The 19239-nt window shown below is 46.3% G+C and overlaps 1 protein-coding gene across 1 annotated transcript in view; it reads right to left on the reverse strand.

Moving 5' to 3' along the window:
• Positions 1 to 2910: 2910 nt before the first annotated feature.
• LOC143817726 (uncharacterized) overlaps positions 2911 to 19239 on the reverse strand; it is a 47644-nt gene continuing 31315 nt past the window's right edge. The window contains exons 3-5 of the mRNA XM_077299212.1: positions 4009 to 4144; positions 3781 to 3925; positions 2911 to 3694 (exon numbers count right to left, since the gene is read on the reverse strand). Of these exons, the coding sequence (XP_077155327.1) occupies positions 2911 to 3694; positions 3781 to 3925; positions 4009 to 4144 (1065 nt within the window). The remainder of the gene's footprint in view (positions 3695 to 3780; positions 3926 to 4008; positions 4145 to 19239) is intronic.

A 19239-nucleotide genomic window follows, 5' to 3' on the forward strand; every position in this document is an offset into this window, starting at 1 on the left:
GTTCACCCATAATGCTGCCGTAATGCAGTGAGTGCCCCCATTATGCTGCCACAATGCTGCCAGTTCCCCCATAGCGCAGCTGCAATGCTGCCAGTTCCCCCATAATGCTGCCGCAATGCTGCGAGTGCCCCCATTATGCTGCCACAATGCTGCCAGTTCCCCCATAGTGCAGCCACAATGCTGCCAGTTCCCCCATAGTGCAGCCGCAATGCTGCCAGTTCCCCCATAGTGCTGCCACAATGCTGCGAGTGCCCCCAATATGCTGCCATAATGCTGCCAGTTCACCCATAATGCTGCCGTAATGCAGTGAGTGCCCCCATAATGCTGCCGCAATGCTGCCAGTTCCCCCATAGTGCTGCCGCAATGCTGCGAGTGCCCCCATTATGCTGCCATAATTCTGCCAGTTCACCCATAATGCTGCCGTAATGCAGTGAGTGCCCCCATTATGCTGCCACAATGCTGCCAGTTCACCCATAATGCTGCCGTAATGCAGTGAGTGCCCCCATAATGCAGCCGCAATGCTGCCAGTTCCCCCATAGTGCTGCCGTAATGCAGTGAGTGCCCCCATAATGCTGCCGCAATGCTGCCAGTTCCCCCATAGTGCAGCCGCAATGCTGCCAGTTCCCCCATAATGCTGCCGTAATGCAGTGAGTGCCCCCATTATGCTGCCACAATGCTGCCAGTTCACCCATAATGCTGCCGTAATGCAGTGAGTGCCCCCATTATGCTGCCACAATGCTGCCAGTTCCCCCATAGTGCAGCCGCAATGCTGCCAGTTCCCCCATAATGCTGCCGCAATGCTGCGAGTGCCCCCATTATGCTGCCACAATGCTGCCAGTTCCCCCATAGTGCAGCCACAATGCTGCCAGTTCCCCCATAGTGCAGCCGCAATGCTGCCAGTTCCCCCATAGTGCTGCCACAATGCTGCGAGTGCCCCCATTATGCTGCCATATTGCTGCCAGTTCACCCATAATGCTGCCGTAATGCAGTGAGTGCCCCCATAATGCTGCCGCAATGCTGCCAGTTCCCCCATAGTGCTGCCGCAATGCTGCAAGTGCCCCCATTATGCTGCCATAATTCTGCCAGTTCACCCATAATGCTGCCGTAATGCAGTGAGTGCCCCCATAATGCTGCCGCAATGCTGCCAGTTCCCCCATAGTGCTGCCGCAATGCTGCGAGTGCCCCCATTATGCTGCCATAATGCTGCCAGTTCACCCATAATGCTGCCGTAATGCAGTGAGTGCCCCCATTATGCTGCCACAATGCTGCCAGTTCACCCATAATGCTGCCGTAATGCAGTGAGTGCCCCCATAATGCTGCCGCAATGCTGCCAGTTCACCCATAATGCTGCCGTAATGCTGCGAGTGCCCCCATTATTAGTTATTCTAAAGAATTTTTTTTTTCTCTCATCAGGTTTTTAGCTACAGGAGAGAGCTACACATCCCTGCACCTCCAATTTAGGCTAGGCAAATCCACCATCTCGCAAATTGTACGGTGCACATGTACCGTCATCTGGCAGACGTTGCAGCCCATCGTGATGCCTTGCCCAACCGAGGAGACTTGGCTGCAGGTTGCAGCTGGTTTTCAAACTGTGGCCAATTTCCCCAACTGCGTAGGTGCTGTTGATGGCAAACATGTAAGGGTTCAGCAGCCACCACGATCAGGATCAAGCTTCTTTAATTATAAGAAGTATTTTTCTGTGGTCCTGATGGCGGTGGCTGACGCACATTACAAGTTTGTTGCCATCGACGTCGGTGCTTATGGCAGTTCTGGGGACTCTCGGGTGCTGCAGTCATCACAGATTGGACTTCAAATTCTTCAAGATGGCGGCACGCTCCCAGCCCCAAGACCTTTGCCGGGTTCCACACATCCAGTGCCCTTTGTGATGGTATCGGATGAGGCATTTCCCTTAAAGCCCAACCTGCTGCGCCCATACCCACGAAGAGCACTGGATGATCGGCGTAGGATTTTCAATTACAGGCTGTGCCGTGCACGAAGATATGTGGAATGTACCTTCGGGATCATGTGTAGTCGGTGGAGGATCTTTCACACTGCCATCCAGCTAGATCCGGAGACCGTGGACACTGTGATAAAGGCATGCTGTGTGCTCCACAACTATGCTCGGGAATACAGCACAGAGGTAGTTGAGGAGCCACAGGTGTCAGAATTATTTGCAGTGAACAACTTTGGTCAAGGAAGGCAATGTAACTCGGGTGTGCGTGTGAGAGAAACCTTCGCAGACTACTTCATGAGTCCTGAAGGTGCCGTGCACTGGCAATACTCTTGTGCCGGTGTTGAGCAGCCTGAACTGCAGAGAAGATCGGATGCCTAAACCGAATCAAGGCCCAAGCCTGGACGTCAGCGATAACAGCAGAGAACATATGATGGCCAAACCCATACAAAAAAAGGAACCAGTGTGTATGGCAGAGATGATAACAACGGAGAAAATGCGAGGCCTAATCCCTATCTAGCGAAGACTATTTCCTAGCTACCAAGGACCCTTTTTAATCATCAATATGAAAGCAAATAATCGTTAATAAATAAAAAAAATATTATTTGAATAATTATCGTTTCCATGTTTGTTTTTTTTGTTAATGTTGCTTCATCAGATCACATTATCCGGTCTTCACATTTGGTAATCATTCCAACTCAGAGTAGTATAACAAAACTTTTTTTATTACATTAAAAAATAATTTTATTACATAACAGAAAATGTTGTGAACATTATCAAAGGAAGATACATTAGCTGAAGTAATATCCAAATATCAATAACAATAAATTTTTTACAATAAACTTAGATTTTTTTGGAAAAACCGTAAATAACTTATTCACATTTGGGCTAGAACTCTCATCACAGTAAAACATTGTCTACACTCCCATCTCTACTCAAAAAGGAGGAGACATCAAATCTCAAAAATTGTGATATTCCCGGTGGTATCCATAACCCGTAAATGAGTCATGTTGGGAGGAGAGACTGGAATTGGGTGTACTGGTACGATGGCCAGTTGCTGTAGGTCCATGTGTATGGCCATAACTGTAGGCCTCTACGTGGTCGGCCCTGTATGTAGCGGCCTGCCCATAACGCTGCGGTGCGGCTGCTGGTGGTGGTGGTGGAGGCACAATGGGGTTATTAAAAATATTAAAAATACCCATCATAATTTGTTGGGCTGGGGGTAGGGTGGATGTCCCATCAATTGCCGTTAACAGACAATTGGCTGCTGTCATGTACATTTGCTGCTTGTCCCGTGGCAGTGTTCTAAGGCGGTCTGCCAAAAGTGACCCAAATTTGTCTTGCTCATCCTGCTTTGCCGAATTGTCTAGCAGATTGAGCGTACGGCTTGTTAAGTTTTCTATTACTTGAGCTTGTTTAGACTTCTTTGGTGCCGCCCTTCTCAAAGCCACGGGACGGGCAGAAGCAGCCCCCATCCCCATGTGCCTCGACACACCACCACCAGAGTTGGCTGCAGCGTCCGAGGAAGTAGAAGCAGTGTTAGAGTCCAAAACTTCTCCCGCACGAGGTGCTATGTCACGTTCTCCAAAGGTATCGGTAACCTCTTGTGACCTTCCGGACAAAGACATGTCCCCCGGAGAAGCTTGGCTGCCCATCCTGCATTCTTCTACTTCCTCTCCAATATTGTCCTCTGTGGAGTCACCTAGGTCCGGAGGTGTTTGGGCACACACGTTGCTTTCAGTTCTGCAGACCAAAGAAAAAAAACAATGTTAAAAAAATAATATTTTAAATCATTATGTCAAGCTAAACAATTTTTATATATAAACTACCTCCTCAAACTCCGGCTTCCCAATATAAACTGCAGCTGGTCTGCATATGGCACCCGCTTCCTTGGCGGCGAGCTGCCACTCGGAGTCTTGAGGGACTTCATGAATCGATCTGTCACTGACCGCCACCTCTTCCTCACATCGCCCACTGAAATGAAAGAATTTAAATATAAAATATTACTAATCCCATTTCCTTACTTTTTCCAAAAAATTTAAGAAATCAATACTTACAAATTGTTGTTTGCCACTGTTTAGATAGATTTGGCCACTCAGGAAATAGAGTTGTTACAATCTTGGGCCAGGAATCACGCTTTGCCCCCTTGTAATTCTCATGTGACCGGTCCCAGACCTCCGGGTGTTTTTCAATCTGAAAAATAACAGATTACAAGGGAAAATTTGTATTAAAATTTACAGTGAAAGAACAGAAATATACGGTTATCTACAGTTGCACAAAGACCGTGTGCAAGAAAATACATGTAAGTGAAGGTTTCTTGGGTCGTTACGCACAAAATTTTTCTCCCTGCTACTACGTGGCTGGGCTATATACTACATGGCCTGTGCTATATACTACATGGGCTCTGCAATATAAGTGGCTGGGCAATATACTACATGGGATGTGCTATATACGTGACTGGGCAATATACTACGTGGCCTGTGCTATATACTACATGGGATGTGCTAAATAAGTGGCTGGGCAATATACTACATGGGATGTGCTATATACGTGGCTGGGCAATATACTACGTGGCCTGTGCTATATACTACATGGGATGTGCTAAATAAGTGGCTGGGCAATATACTACATGGGATGTGCTATATACGTGGCTGGGCAATATACTACGTGGCCTGTGCTATATACTACATGGGATGTGCTAAATAAGTGTCTGGGCAATACACTACATGGGATGTGCTATATACGTGGCTGGGCAATATACTACGTGGCCTGTGCTATATACTACATGGGATGTGCTAAATAAGTGGCTGGGCAATATACTACATGGGATGTGCTATATACGTGGCTGGGCAATATACTACATGGGCTGTGCTATATACGTGGCTGGGCAATATACTACATGGGCTGGGCAATAAACATGGGCTGTGCTATATACGTGGCTGGGCAATATACTACGTGGCCTGTGCTATATACTACATGGGATGTGCTAAATAAGTGGCTGGGCAATATACTACATGGGATGTGCTATATACGTGGCTGGGCAATATACTACATGGGCTGTGCTATATACGTGGCTGGGCAATATACTACATGGGCTGGGCAATAAACATGGGCTGTGCTATATACGTGGCTGGGCAATATACTACGTGGCCTGTGCTATATACTACATGGGATGTGCAAAATAAGTGGCTGTGCAATATACTACATGGGATGTGCTATATACGTGGCTGGGCAATATACTACATGGGCTGAGCTATATAAGTGGCAGGGATATATAGTACATGGGCAGTGCTATATACTATGTGGCCTGCGCGATATACTATGTGGGCTGGGCGACATACCACGTATATCGGGCCACCATCTAGTGTGTGTGTGTGTGTGCGTGTATATATATATATATATACAGTGCCTACAAGTAGTATTCAACCCCCTGCAGATTTAGCAGGTTTACACATTTGGAATTAACTTGGCATTGTGACATTTGGACTGTAGATCAGCCTGGAAGTGTGAAATGCACTGCAGCAAAAAAAAATGTTATTTCTTTTATTTTTTTTTTTAAATTGGGAAAAGTTTTTTCAGAGGGTCATTTATTATTCAACCCCTCAACCCACCAGAATTCTGTTTGGTTCCCCTAAAGTATTAAGAAGTAGTTCAGGCACAAAGAACAATGAGCTTCACATGTTTGGATTAATTATCTCTTTTTCCAGCCTTTTCTGACTATTTAAGACCCTCCACTAGGGTTGAGCGAAACGGGTCGATCATTTTCAAAAGTCGCCGACTTTTGGCTAAGTCGGCGTCTCATGAAACCCGATCCGACCCCTGTGCTTGTCGGCCATGCGGTACGCGACTTTCGCGCCAAAGTCGCGTTTCAATGATGCGAAAAGCGCCATTTCTCAGCCAATGAAGGTGAACGCAGAGTGTGGGCAGCGTGATGACATAGATCCTGGTCCCCACCATCTTAGAGAAGGGCATTGCAGTGATTGGCTTGCTGTCTGCGGCGTCACAGGGGCTATAAAGGGGCGTTCCCGCCGACCGCCATCTTACTGCTGCTGATCTGAGCTTAGGGAGAGGTTGCTGCCGCTTCGTCAGAAGCAGGGAGAGCGTTAGGCAGGGTCCACTAACCACCAAACCGCTTGTGCTGTAGCGATTTCCACTGTCCAACACCACCTTCGGTGTGCAGGGACTGTGGAAGCTATTTTTTTTTTTTTTCCTCAGCGCTGTAGCTCATTGGGCTGCCCTAGAAGTCTCCGTGATAGCTGTATTGCTGTGTGTACGCCACTGTGGAAACCAACTGCTTTTTTCAAAGCACATATCCTCTTGTTCCTTTCTGCACAGCTATCTTTTTTGTTTGTCCACACTTTTTATTTAATTTGTGCATCAGTCCACTCCTATTGCTGCCTGCCATACCTGGCTTAGATTACTGCAGGGAGATAGTAATTGTAGGACAGTCCCTGTTTTTTTTTTTTTTGTTTTTTTTTGTGGGAGATTAAGATTGGCATTTCTGCTACAGTGCCATCCCTGTGTGTGCCATCTCTCACTGAGTGGGCCATAGAAAGCCTATTTATTTTTTCCGTGATTTGTGTTCTAAATTCTACCTCAACACAAAAACACTACATCAATCAGTGGTAGAAAAATATTGGCCTCAGTCAGGGCTTGTGTGCCACTGCTGTGTGTGCTATCTCTCATTCAGTGGGCTATAGAAAGCCTATTTATTTATTTATTTTTTTTCTTATTATTTGGTTTCTAAAGTCTCCCTGAAAAAAAAATAAAAAATAAAAAAACAGTGGGAGAGTAATATTGCCCTTTCAGCTTGTGCGCCAGTCTTGACTCCTGGGTGTGCCACCTCTCTCTCTCTAATTGTGGGCCATAGAAAGCCTTTTTTTTTTTGTTTTTTTTTTAATATTATTTGTTTTCTAAAGTCTCCCTTAAAAAACAAAAAATACATAAAAAAACAGTGGGAGAGTAATATTGCCCTTTCAGCTTGTGTGCCAGTCTTGACTCCTGGGTGTGCCACCTCTCTCTCTAATTGTGGGCCATAGAAAGCCTTTTTTTTTTTTTTTTTAAATATTATTGGGTTTCTAAAGTCTCCCTTAAAAAACAAAAAATACATAAAAAAACAGTGGGAGAGTAATATTGCCCTTTCAGCTTGTGTGCCAGTCTTGACTCCTGGGTGTGCCACCTCTCTCTCTCATTCAGTGGGCCATAGAAAGCCTTTTTTTTTTTTTTTTTTTTAAATATTATTGGGTTTCTAAAGTCTCCCTTAAAAAACAAAAAATACATAAAAAAACAGTGGGAGAGTAATATTGCCCTTTCAGCTTGTGTGCCAGTCTTGACTCCTGGGTGTGCCACCTCTCTCTCTCATTCAGTGGGCCATAGAAAGGCTATTTATTTTTTTGGTTTTTTTAATATTATTTGGTTTCTAAAGTCTCCCTGAAAAAAAAAAAAACATAAAAAAACAGTGGGAGAGTAATATTGCCCTTTCAGCTTGTGTGCCAGTCTTGACTCCTGGGTGTGCCACCTCTCTCTCTCATTCAGTGGGCCATAGAAAGGCTATTTATTTTTTTGGTTTTTTTAATATTATTTGGTTTCTAAAGTCTCCCTGAAAATAAAAAAAAAAACTTAAAAAAACAGTGGGAGAGTAATATTGCCCTTTCAGCTTGTGCGCCAGTCTTGACTCCTGGGTGTGCCACCTCTCTCTCTCTAATTGTGGGCCATAGAAAGCCTTTTTTTTTTTGTTTTTTTTTAATATTATTTGTTTTCTAAAGTCTCCCTTAAAAAACAAAAAATACATAAAAAAACAGTGGGAGAGTAATATTGCCCTTTCAGCTTGTGTGCCAGTCTTGACTCCTGGGTGTGCCACCTCTCTCTCTAATTGTGGGCCATAGAAAGCCTTTTTTTTTTTTTTTTAAATATTATTGGGTTTCTAAAGTCTCCCTTAAAAAACAAAAAATACATAAAAAAACAGTGGGAGAGTAATATTGCCCTTTCAGCTTGTGTGCCAGTCTTGACTCCTGGGTGTGCCACCTCTCTCTCTCTAATTGTGGGCCATAGAAAGCCTTTTTTTTTTTTTTTTTTTTAATATTATTTGGTTTCTAAAGTCTCACTTAAAAAACAAAAAATACATAAAAAAACAGTGGGAGAGTAATATTGCCCTTTCAGCTTGTGTGCCAGTCTTGACTCCTGGGTGTGCCACCTCTCTCTCTCATTCAGTGGGCCATAGAAAGGCTATTTATTTTTTTGGTTTTTTTAATATTATTTGGTTTCTAAAGTCTCCCTGAAAATAAAAAAAAAAAACTTAAAAAAACAGTGGGAGAGTAATATTGCCCTTTCAGCTTGTGCGCCAGTCTTGACTCCTGGGTGTGCCACCTCTCTCTCTCTAATTGTGGGCCATAGAAAGCCTTTTTTTTGTTGTTTTTTTTTTTGTTTTTTTTTTAATATTATTTGGTTTCTAAAGTCTCCCTGAGAAAAAAATAAAAATAAATTAGGTGGGAGATTAATATTGACATTAGTGCTTGAGTGACAGTCCTGCGTGTGTGTCATCTCTGTGATTTTGTGCCACAGAAAACAGAGTGTGTAACATTGTGCCTGATTTTCCTTGTGGTCTCACCAACCTGTTAAGGGATATTGAAATCATACTGAAGTTATAGCTCACCGTGTAAGTTGTTTGACAGCAACAAATAAAGTTACTTTGGTTAAGATTTTAAAACAATGAGGAAGTCTGGTGCAAGAGGTCGTCGTGGGCGTTCATTGTCAGCTGGTAATGATGGTAGTGGTAGTGGAGCATCAGGTGGTCGTGGGGATAAAAATATTCCACCTAAGTCTGGAGCTGTGGAGCCAGTTTCGTCGTCAGGCTACACAAGGCCTCGAACGCTCTCTTTTCTGGGAGTAGGAAAACCGCTTTTAAAGGCGGAGCAGCAACAGCAAGTTTTGGCTTACATTGCAGACTCAGCCTCTAGCTCTTTTGCCTCCTCTTCCGAAACTGGTAAATGTAAAAGCAGCGCGTCGCTTGTGGATGTTCACTGTCAGGGACAAGTCGCTTCCTTGTCCTCCTCAGCAAAAACTACAACAAGAGAGAAGGATGCAGCAGGCGACACAACGGGTCACTCCATGGAGCTCTTTACACATACCGTCCCTGGCTTAGAAAGTGAAACATTTAACAGGCCATGCCCATTACAAGTAGATTCTGACATGGAGTGCACTGATGCACAGCCACAGCCAGAGTACTATGCTGCTCCTTTGACTCAGACCACCACATTGCCCTCTCAGGGTACAGATCCACAATCAGACCCTGATGAGACTATGTTGCCCCGCCACGAACGCTATACCACCGACCGACACAGTGACACAGACGAAGTTGCACACGAGCTCGAAGAGGAGGTAATAGATGACCCAGTTATTGACCCCGATTGGCAGCCATTGGGGGAACAGGGTGCAGGCGGCAGTAGTTCAGAAGCGGAGGTGGAGGAGGGGCCGCAGCAGGCATCAACATCGCAACAGGTTCCATCTGCCGGGCCCGTATCTGGCCCAAAACGCGTGTCAAAGCCAAAACCTGTTGGAGGACAGCGTGGCCATCCGGTTAAAGCTCAGTCTGCAATCCCTGAAAAGGGATCCGAGTCTAGGAAGAGTGCAGTCTGGCATTTTTTTAAACAACATCCAACTGATCAGCGCAAAGTCATCTGTCAAAAATGTTCAACTAGCTTAAGCAGAGGTCAGAATCTGAAAAGTCTAAATACTAGTTGCATGCATAGACACTTAACCACCATGCATTTTCAAGCCTGGACTAACTACCAAACGTCCCTTAAGGTTGTAGCACCCTCGGCCAATGAAGCTAGTCAGCAACGCAACATCCCTTCCGTCACTGTAAGGCCACCATTTTCCGCACCACCGGCAGTATCTGTGCAGGTTTCTTTGCCAGGCAAAAGCAGTCAGGGTCAGGGAACCACCAGTTTTGTAGGAGGAAATATTGCATCTAGGGCACCGGTGGAAACAATACCGTCTCCAACCGTCTCTCAGTCTGCCATGTACACCGGCACACCCGAAAGTTCCACGATCTCCAGCTCTCCAGTCCAGCTCACCCTACATGAGACTATGGTTAGAAAAAGGAAGTACTTATCCTCGCATCCGCGTACACAGGGTTTTAACGCCCACATAGCTAGACTAATCTCGTTAGAGATGATGCCCTACCGGTTAGTTGAAAGCGAAGCTTTCAAAGCCCTGATGGAGTACGCTGAACCACGATACGAGCTACCCAGTCGACACTTTTTTTCCAGAAAAGCCATCCCAGCCCTGCACCAGCATGTTAAACAGCGCATCGTCCATGCACTCAGGCAATCTGTGAGTACAAAGGTGCACCTGACTACAGATGCATGGACCAGTAGGCATGGCCAGGGACGTTATGTGTCCATCACGGCACACTGGGTGAATGTGGTGGATGCAGGGTCCACAGGCGACATCAATTTAGGGACAGTTGTGCCTAGCCCACGGTCTAGGAAACAGTTGGCTGTAGGCGTTCGCACCCCCTCCTCCTCCTCCTCCTCGTCCTCCTGCAGAAGCTACAGCTCTTCCACAGAACGCAGTCTGCCAACCACTCCATCGGCAGATGACACTGTTGCACACCAGTTGTCCCATTATGGGCCAGCTACTGCCAAGCGTCAGCAGGCTGTATTGGCTATGAAGTGTTTGGGCGACAACAGACACACCGCGGAAGTTCTGTCCGAGTTCTTGCAACAAGAAACGCAGTCGTGGCTGGGCACAGTAGATCTTGAGGCAGGCAAGGTAGTGAGTGATAACGGAAGGAATTTCATGGCTGCCATCTCCCTTTCCCAACTGAAACACATTCCTTGCCTGGCTCACACCTTAAACCTGGTGGTGCAGTGCTTATTGAAAACTTATCCTGGGTTCTCCGACCTGCTCCTCAAAGTGCGTGCACTTTGCTCACATATCCGACGTTCGCCTGTACACGCCAGCCGTATGCAGACCTATCAGCGGTCTTTGAACCTTCTCCAGCATCGCCTCATCATAGACGTTGCAACAAGGTGGAACTCAACACTGCACATGCTTCAGAGACTGTGCGAACAGAGGCGTGCTGTTATTTATTTGTGGGAGGATACACGGGCAGGCAGTAGGATGGCAGACATGGAGTTGTCAGGTGTGCAGTGGTCTAAGATACAAGACATGTGTCAAGTCCTTCAGTGTTTTGAGGAATGCACACGGCTGGTTAGTGCAGACAACGCCGTAATAAGCATGAGCATCCCCCTAATGCGTCTGCTGATGCAAAGTTTGACGCACATAAAGGAGCAGGCGTCTGCACCAGAGGAAGAGGAAAGCCTTGATGACAGTCAGCCATTGTCTGGTCAGGGCAGTGTACAGGACGAGGTAGCGGGCGAAGAGGAGGTGGAGGACGAGGAGGATGATGGGGATGAGTATATTTTTAATGCCGAACCTTTCCCGGGGACACAGGAAATTGGTTGCGTGTCACGGCCGGGTTCTGGTTTTTTGAGGGACACAAGTGACGTAGATTTGCCTGCAACTGCCCCTCAACCAATCACAACCGGAGATTTGACAACTGGAACTTTGGCCCACATGGCGGATTATGCCTTACGTATCCTAAAAAGGGACACACGCATTACGAAAATGATGAACGATGACGATTACTGGTTGGCCTGCCTCCTTGATCCACGCTATAAAGGCAAATTGCAAAATATTATGCCACATGAGAACTTGGAACTAATATTAGCAACCAAACAATCAACTCTTGTTGACCGTTTGCTTCAGGCATTCCCAGCACACAGCGCACGTGATCGTTCTCACACGAGCTCCAGGGGGCAGCAGACTAGGAGTGTTAGGGGTGCACACATCAGAAGTGGCGTTGGACAGAGGGGTTTTCTGACCAGGTTGTGGAGTGATTTTGCTATGACCGCAGACAGGACAGGTACTGCTGCATCAATTGAAAGTGACAGGAGACAACATTTGTCCAGTATGGTTACTAACTATTTTTCATCCCTTATCGATGTTCTCCCTCAACCGTCATTCCCATTTGATTACTGGGCCTCCAAATTAGACACCTGGCCAGAATTGGCAGAATATGCATTGCAGGAGCTTGCTTGCCCGGCAGCAAGTGTCCTATCAGAAAGAGTATTCAGTGCTGCAGGTTCAATATTAACCGAAAAAAGGACTCGTCTGGCTACCCAAAATGTTGACGATCTAACATTAATTAAAATGAACCACAACTGGATTTCGAAATCTTTTGCCCCACCTTGCCCGGCCGACACCTAGCTTTCCTATGAAAAGCTCTTGCCTGTGAATTACTTTTCTAATGTCTAATTTGCTGCAGCTGATTGTACAGCATACGACATGTTTACACCTCCCTAAATGGCAAAACTCCCCACACGGGGCCGTGGTATCGCGACTTGGCGCAAGCACCCGTGAGACTGCTGTTTGTCTGAAGAGGTGGGTGTGCTCGCTTTTGGTTGACGGCATTGCTACTGGGTCCCTCATAGTACAATGTAGTGTCTCTGGCGGTGGCGGTGTGCACCCAACGTCAGACACACCGTTGTAACATGAGGGGCCCTGGGGCGGTCCCGCCGGCCTCAAGAGAGTTCCCCCCTACCCCAGCTCAAAATGTGCTCTACCACGTGCAAAATTATGTCGCACAGCTCCACCAATCTTTAGTCTATTCGCTGACATCATTCAATGTCTGGCACTGACAATACAAATTTGTAGACATCTATGATGCAACTTAAAGTAGTCTGTGTCTGTGTCCTATATTGGCACCATTAAATAGTTACTGCCAAATTACTATGTCAGAAACTCAGTAGATGAGCCCACCCCTGTACCTAAGTATGCCACCTTTTTTTTTGTTTTGGTTGTTTTGCGAGACATTAACATCTATTTATATTTTGGGAGTACTGGGACAGACACTCCTTGCACTACTCCTCCACTCACCACCAAGCTGCCTGTGTATCCATGTAACCGCTGTAAAGCTGCCATGAGCCTATTGTTTGTTATTTTAGGCCTTTGATAGCCTGTCTGCGGTCCCTACTTTAAATACTCCTCCACTCATCACCAGCTGCCTGCCCGTGTATCCATGTAACCGCTGTAAAACTGCCATGAGCCTATTGTTTGTTATTTTAGGCCTTTGATAGCCTGTCTGCGGTCCCTACTTTAAATACTCCTCCACTCATCACCAGCTGCCTGCCCGTGTATCCATGTAACCGCTGTAAAACTGCCATGAGCCTATTGTTTGTTATTTTAGGCCTTTGATAGCCTGTCTGCGGTCCCTACTTTAAATACTCCTCCACTCACCACCAAGCTGCCTGCCCGTGTATCCATGTAACCGCTGTAAAACTGCCATGAGCCTATTGTTTGTTATTTTAGGCCTTTGATAGCCTGTCTGCGGTCCCTACTTTAAATACTCCTCCACTCATCACCAGCTGCCTGCCCGTGTATCCATGTAACCGCTGTAAAACTGCCATGAGCCTATTGTTTGTTATTTTAGGCCTTTGATAGCCTGTCTGCGGTCCCTACTTTAAATACTCCTCCACTCACCACCAAGCTGCCTGTGTATCCATGTAACCGCTGTAAAACTGCCATGAGCCTATTGTTTGTTATTTTAGGCCTTTGATAGCCTGTCTGCGGTCCCTACTTTAAATACTCCTCCACTCATCACCAGCTGCCTGCCCGTGTATCCATGAAACCGCTGTAAAACTGCCATGAGCCTATTGTTTGTTATTTTAGGCCTTTGATAGCCTGTCTGCGGTCCCTACTTTAAATACTCCTCCACTCACCACCAAGCTGCCTGTGTATCCATGTAACCGCTGTAAAACTGCCATGAGCCTATTGTTTGTTATTTTAGGCCTTTGATAGCCTGTCTGCGGTCCCTACTTTAAATACTCCTCCACTCATCACCAGCTGCCTGCCCGTGTATCCATGTAACCGCTGTAAAACTGCCATGAGCCTATTGTTTGTTATTTTAGGCCTTTGATAGCCTGTCTGCGGTCCCTACTTTAAATACTCCTCCACTCACCACCAAGCTGCCTGTGTATCCATGTAACCGCTGTAAAACTGCCATGAGCCTATTGTTTGTTATTTTAGGCCTTTGATAGCCTGTCTGCGGTCCCTACTTTAAATACTCCTCCACTCATCACCAGCTGCCTGCCCGTGTATCCATGTAACCGCTGTAAAACTGCCATGAGCCTATTGTTTGTTATTTTAGGCCTTTGATAGCCTGTCTGCGGTCCCTACTTTAAATACTCCTCCACTCATCACCAGCTGCCTGCCCGTGTATCCATGTAACCGCTGTAAAACTGCCATGAGCCTATTGTTTGTTATTTTAGGCCTTTGATAGCCTGTCTGCGGTCCCTACTTTAAATACTCCTCCACTCACCACCAAGCTGCCTGTGTATCCATGTAACCGCTGTAAAACTGCCATGAGCCTATTGTTTGTTATTTTAGGCCTTTGATAGCCTGTCTGCGGTCCCTACTTTAAATACTCCTCCACTCATCACCAGCTGCCTGCCCGTGTATCCATGTAACCGCTGTAAAACTGCCATGAGCCTATTGTTTGTTATTTTAGGCCTTTGATAGCCTGTCTGTGGTCCCTACTTTAAATACTCCTCCACTCATCACCAGCTGCCTGCCCGTGTATCCATGTAACCGCTGTAAAACTGCCATGAGCCTATTGTTTGTTATTTTAGGCCTTTGATAGCCTGTCTGCGGTCCCTACTTTAAATACTCCTCCACTCACCACCAAGCTGCCTGTGTATCCATGTAACCGCTGTAAAACTGCCATGAGCCTATTGTTTGTTATTTTAGGCCTTTGATAGCCTGTCTGCGGTCCCTACTTTAAATACTCCTCCACTCATCACCAGCTGCCTGCCCGTGTATCCATGTAACCGCTGTAAAACTGCCATGAGCCTATTGTTTGTTATTTTAGGCCTTTGATAGCCTGTCTGCGGTCCCTACTTTAAATACTCCTCCACTCATCACCAGCTGCCTGCCCGTGTATCCATGTAACCGCTGTAAAACTGCCATGAGCCTATTGTTTGTTATTTTAGGCCTTTGATAGCCTGTCTGCGGTCCCTACTTTAAATACTCCTCCACTCACCACCAAGCTGCCTGTGTATCCATGTAACCGCTGTAAAACTGCCATGAGCCTATTGTTTGTTATTTTAGGCCTTTGATAGCCTGTCTGCGGTCCCTACTTTAAATACTCCTCCACTCACCACCAAGCTGCCTGCCCGTGTATCCATGTAACCGCTGTAAAACTGCCATGAGCCTATTGTTTGTTATTTTAGGCCTTCGAAGCCTGTCTGCGGTCCCTCCTTCCACTAGGCCTCCACTGACCAGACCACTGCTGCCCGTGTACCCCTGGAACCAATTTTAAAGTGCCTACAGCCAGCCCATTTTATTGTGTTAGGCCTTCGAAGCCTGTCTGCGGTCCCTCCTTCCACTAGGCCTCCACTGACCAGACCACTGCTGCCCGTGTACCCCTGGAACCAATTTTAAAGTGCCTACAGCCAGCCCATTTTATTGTGTTAGGCCTTCGAAGCCTGTCTGCGGTCCCTCCTTCCAATAGGCCTACACTGACAAAGGTACACCTGACAACAGACACATGGACCTGTAGGCATGGCCACGGAAGGTTACGTGTCCTTTGTGGCTCAATGGGTTAATGTATTGGATGCATGGTCCACACAGGGGACAGCCTGCTAAGTCTGTATGCAGTCCCTAATTCAAGTTGTCCTCAACTGAATAAAGCTGAGCTTCTACCTTCTGGCTCTCATTAAGTGTTTTTTAAAAAACAAAATGGTGGTTAGGGCCTACTAACGGCTTCTGCCCCTCCCTGGTGTTGCCCTCAACTGAATAAAGCTGAGCTTCAACCTTCTGGCTCTCATTAAGTGTTTTTTAAAAAACAAAATGGTGGTTAGGGCCTACTAACGGCTTCTGCCCCTCCCTGGTGTTGCCCTCAACTGAATAAAGCTGAGCTTCTACCTTCCGGCTCTGATTAACTGCTGTTTTTAAACACATTGCTGGTTCCGGCCTACTAACGGTGTCTGCCCCTGCCTGGTGTTGCCCTCAACTGAATAAAGCTGAGCTTCAACCTTCTGGCTCTCATTAAGTGTTTTTTAAAAAACAAAATGGTGGTTCCGGCCTACTAACGGTGTCTGCCCCTGCCTGGTGTTGCCCTCAACTGAATAAAGCTGAGCTTCAACCTTCTGGCTCTCATTAAGTGTTTTTTAAAAAACAAAATGGTGGTTAGGGCCTACTAACGGCTTCTGCCCCTCCCTGGTGTTGCCCTCAACTGAATAAAGCTGAGCTTCAACCTTCTGGCTCTCATTAAGTGTTTTTTAAAAAACAAAATGGTGGTTCCGGCCTACTAACGGTGTCTGCCCCTGCCTGGTGTTGCCCTCAACTGAATAAAGCTGAGCTTCAACCTTCTGGCTCTCATTAAGTGTTTTTTAAAAAACAAAATGGTGGTTAGGGCCTACTAACGGCTTCTGCCCCTCCCTGGTGTTGCCCTCAACTGAATAAAGCTGAGCTTCAACCTTCTGGCTCTCATTAAGTGTTTTTTAAAAAACAAAATGGTGGTTCCGGCCTACTAACGGTGTCTGCCCCTGCCTGGTGTTGCCCTCAACTGAATAAAGCTGAGCTTCAACCTTCTGGCTCTCATTAAGTGTTTTTTAAAAAACAAAATGGTGGTTCCGGCCTACTAACGGTGTCTGCCCCTGCCTGGTGTTGCCCTCAACTGAATAAAGCTGAGCTTCAACCTTCTGGCTCTCATTAAGTGTTTTTTAAAAAACAAAATGGTGGTTCCGGCCTACTAACGGTGTCTGCCCCTGCCTGGTGTTGCCCTCAACTGAATAAAGCTGAGCTTCAACCTTCTGGCTCTCATTAAGTGTTTTTTAAAAAACAAAATGGTGGTTAGGGCCTACTAACGGCTTCTGCCCCTCCCTGGTGTTGCCCTCAACTGAATAAAGCTGAGCTTCAACCTTCTGGCTCTCATTAAGTGTTTTTTAAAAAACAAAATGGTGGTTCCGGCCTACTAACGGTGTCTGCCCCTGCCTGGTGTTGCCCTCAACTGAATAAAGCTGAGCTTCAACCTTCTGGCTCTCATTAAGTGTTTTTTAAAAAACAAAATGGTGGTTAGGGCCTACTAACGGCTTCTGCCCCTCCCTGGTGTTGCCCTCAACTGAATAAAGCTGAGCTTCAACCTTCTGGCTCTCATTAAGTGTTTTTTAAAAAACAAAATGGTGGTTCCGGCCTACTAACGGTGTCTGCCCCTGCCTGGTGTTGCCCTCAACTGAATAAAGCTGAGCTTCAACCTTCTGGCTCTCATTAAGTGTTTTTTAAAAAACAAAATGGTGGTTCCGGCCTACTAACGGTGTCTGCCCCTGCCTGGTGTTGCCCTCAACTGAATAAAGCTGAGCTTCAACCTTCTGGCTCTCATTAAGTGTTTTTTAAAAAACAAAATGGTGGTTAGGGCCTACTAACGGCTTCTGCCCCTTCCTGGTGTTGCCCTCAACTGAATAAAGCTGAGCTTCAACCTTCTGGCTCTCATTAAGTGTTTTTTAAAAAACAAAATGGTGGTTCCGGCCTACTAACGGTGTCTGCCCCTGCCTGGTGTTGCCCTCAACTGAATAAAGCTGAGCTTCAACCTTCTGGCTCTCATTAAGTGTTTTTTAAAAAACAGAATGGTGGTTAGGGCCTACTAACGGCTTCTGCCCCTCCCTGGTGTTGCCCTCAACTGAATAAAGCTGAGCTTCTACCTTCCGGCTCTGATTAACTGCTGTTTTTAAACACATTGCTGGTTCCAGCCTACTAACGGTGTCTGCCCCTGCCTGGTGTTGCCCTCAACTGAATAAAGCTGAGCTTCAACCTTCTGGCTCTCATTAAGTGTTTTTTAAAAAACAAAATGGTGGTTCCGGCCTACTAACGGTGTCTGCCCCTGCCTGGTGTTGCCCTCAACTGAATAAAGCTGAGCTTCAACCTTCTGGCTCTCATTAAGTGTTTTTTAAAAAACAAAATGGTGGTTCCGGCCTACTAACGGTGTCTGCCCCTGCCTGGTGTTGCCCTCAACTGAATAAAGCTGAGCTTCAACCTTCTGGCTCTCATTAAGTGTTTTTTAAAAAACAAAATGGTGGTTAGGGCCTACTAACGGCTTCTGCCCCTCCCTGGTGTTGCCCTCAACTGAATAAAGCTGAGCTTCTACCTTCCGACTCTCATTAAGTGTTTTTTAAAAAACAAAATGGTGGTTCCGGCCTACTAACGGTGTCTGCCCCTGCCTGGTGTTGCCCTCAACTGAATAAAGCTGAGCTTCAACCTTCTGGCTCTCATTAAGTGTTTTTTAAAAAACAAAATGGTGGTTCCGGCCTACTAACGGTGTCTGCCCCTGCCTGGTGTTGCCCTCAACTGAATAAAGCTGAGCTTCAACCTTCTGGCTCTCATTAAGTGTTTTTTAAAAAACAAAATGGTGGTTAGGGCCTACTAACGGCTTCTGCCCCTCCCTGGTGTTGCCCTCAACTGAATAAAGCTGAGCTTCTACCTTCCGGCTCTCAATAAGTGTTTTTTAAAAAACAAAATGGTGGTTCCGGCCTACTAACGGTGTCTGCCCTTGCCTGGTGTTGCCCTCAACTGAATAAAGCTGAGCTTCAACCTTCTGGCTCTCATTAAGTGTTTTTTAAAAAACAAAATGGTGGTTCCGGCCTACTAACGGTGTCTGCCCCTGCCTGGTGTTGCCCTCAACTGAATAAAGCTGAGCTTCAACCTTCTGGCTCTCATTAAGTGTTTTTTAAAAAACAAAATGGTGGTTCCGGCCTACTAACGGTGTCTGCCCCTGCCTGGTGTTGCCCTCAACTGAATAAAGCTGAGCTTCAACCTTCTGGCTCTCATTAAGTGTTTTTTAAAAAACAAAATGGTGGTTAGGGCCTACTAACGGCTTCTGCCCCTCCCTGGTGTTGCCCTTAACTGAATAAAGCTGAGCTTCTACCTTCCGGCTCTGATTAACTGCTGTTTTTAAACACATTGCTGGTTCCGGCCTACTAACGGTGTCTGCCCCTGCCTGGTGTTGCCCTCAACTGAATAAAGCTGAGCTTCATCCTTCTGGCTCTCATTAAGTGTTTTTTAAAAAACAAAATGGTGGTTCCGGCCTACTAACGGTGTCTGCCCCTGCCTGGTGTTGCCCTCAACTGAATAAAGCTGAGTTTCAACCTTCTGGCTCTCATTAAGTGTTTTTTAAAAAACAAAATGGTGGTTAGGGCCTACTAACGGCTTCTGCCTCTCCCTGGTGTTGC

Source organism: Ranitomeya variabilis, chromosome 3 (genome assembly GCF_051348905.1).
Source record: "Ranitomeya variabilis isolate aRanVar5 chromosome 3, aRanVar5.hap1, whole genome shotgun sequence".
Classification (NCBI taxonomy): Eukaryota; Metazoa; Chordata; class Amphibia; order Anura; family Dendrobatidae; genus Ranitomeya; species Ranitomeya variabilis.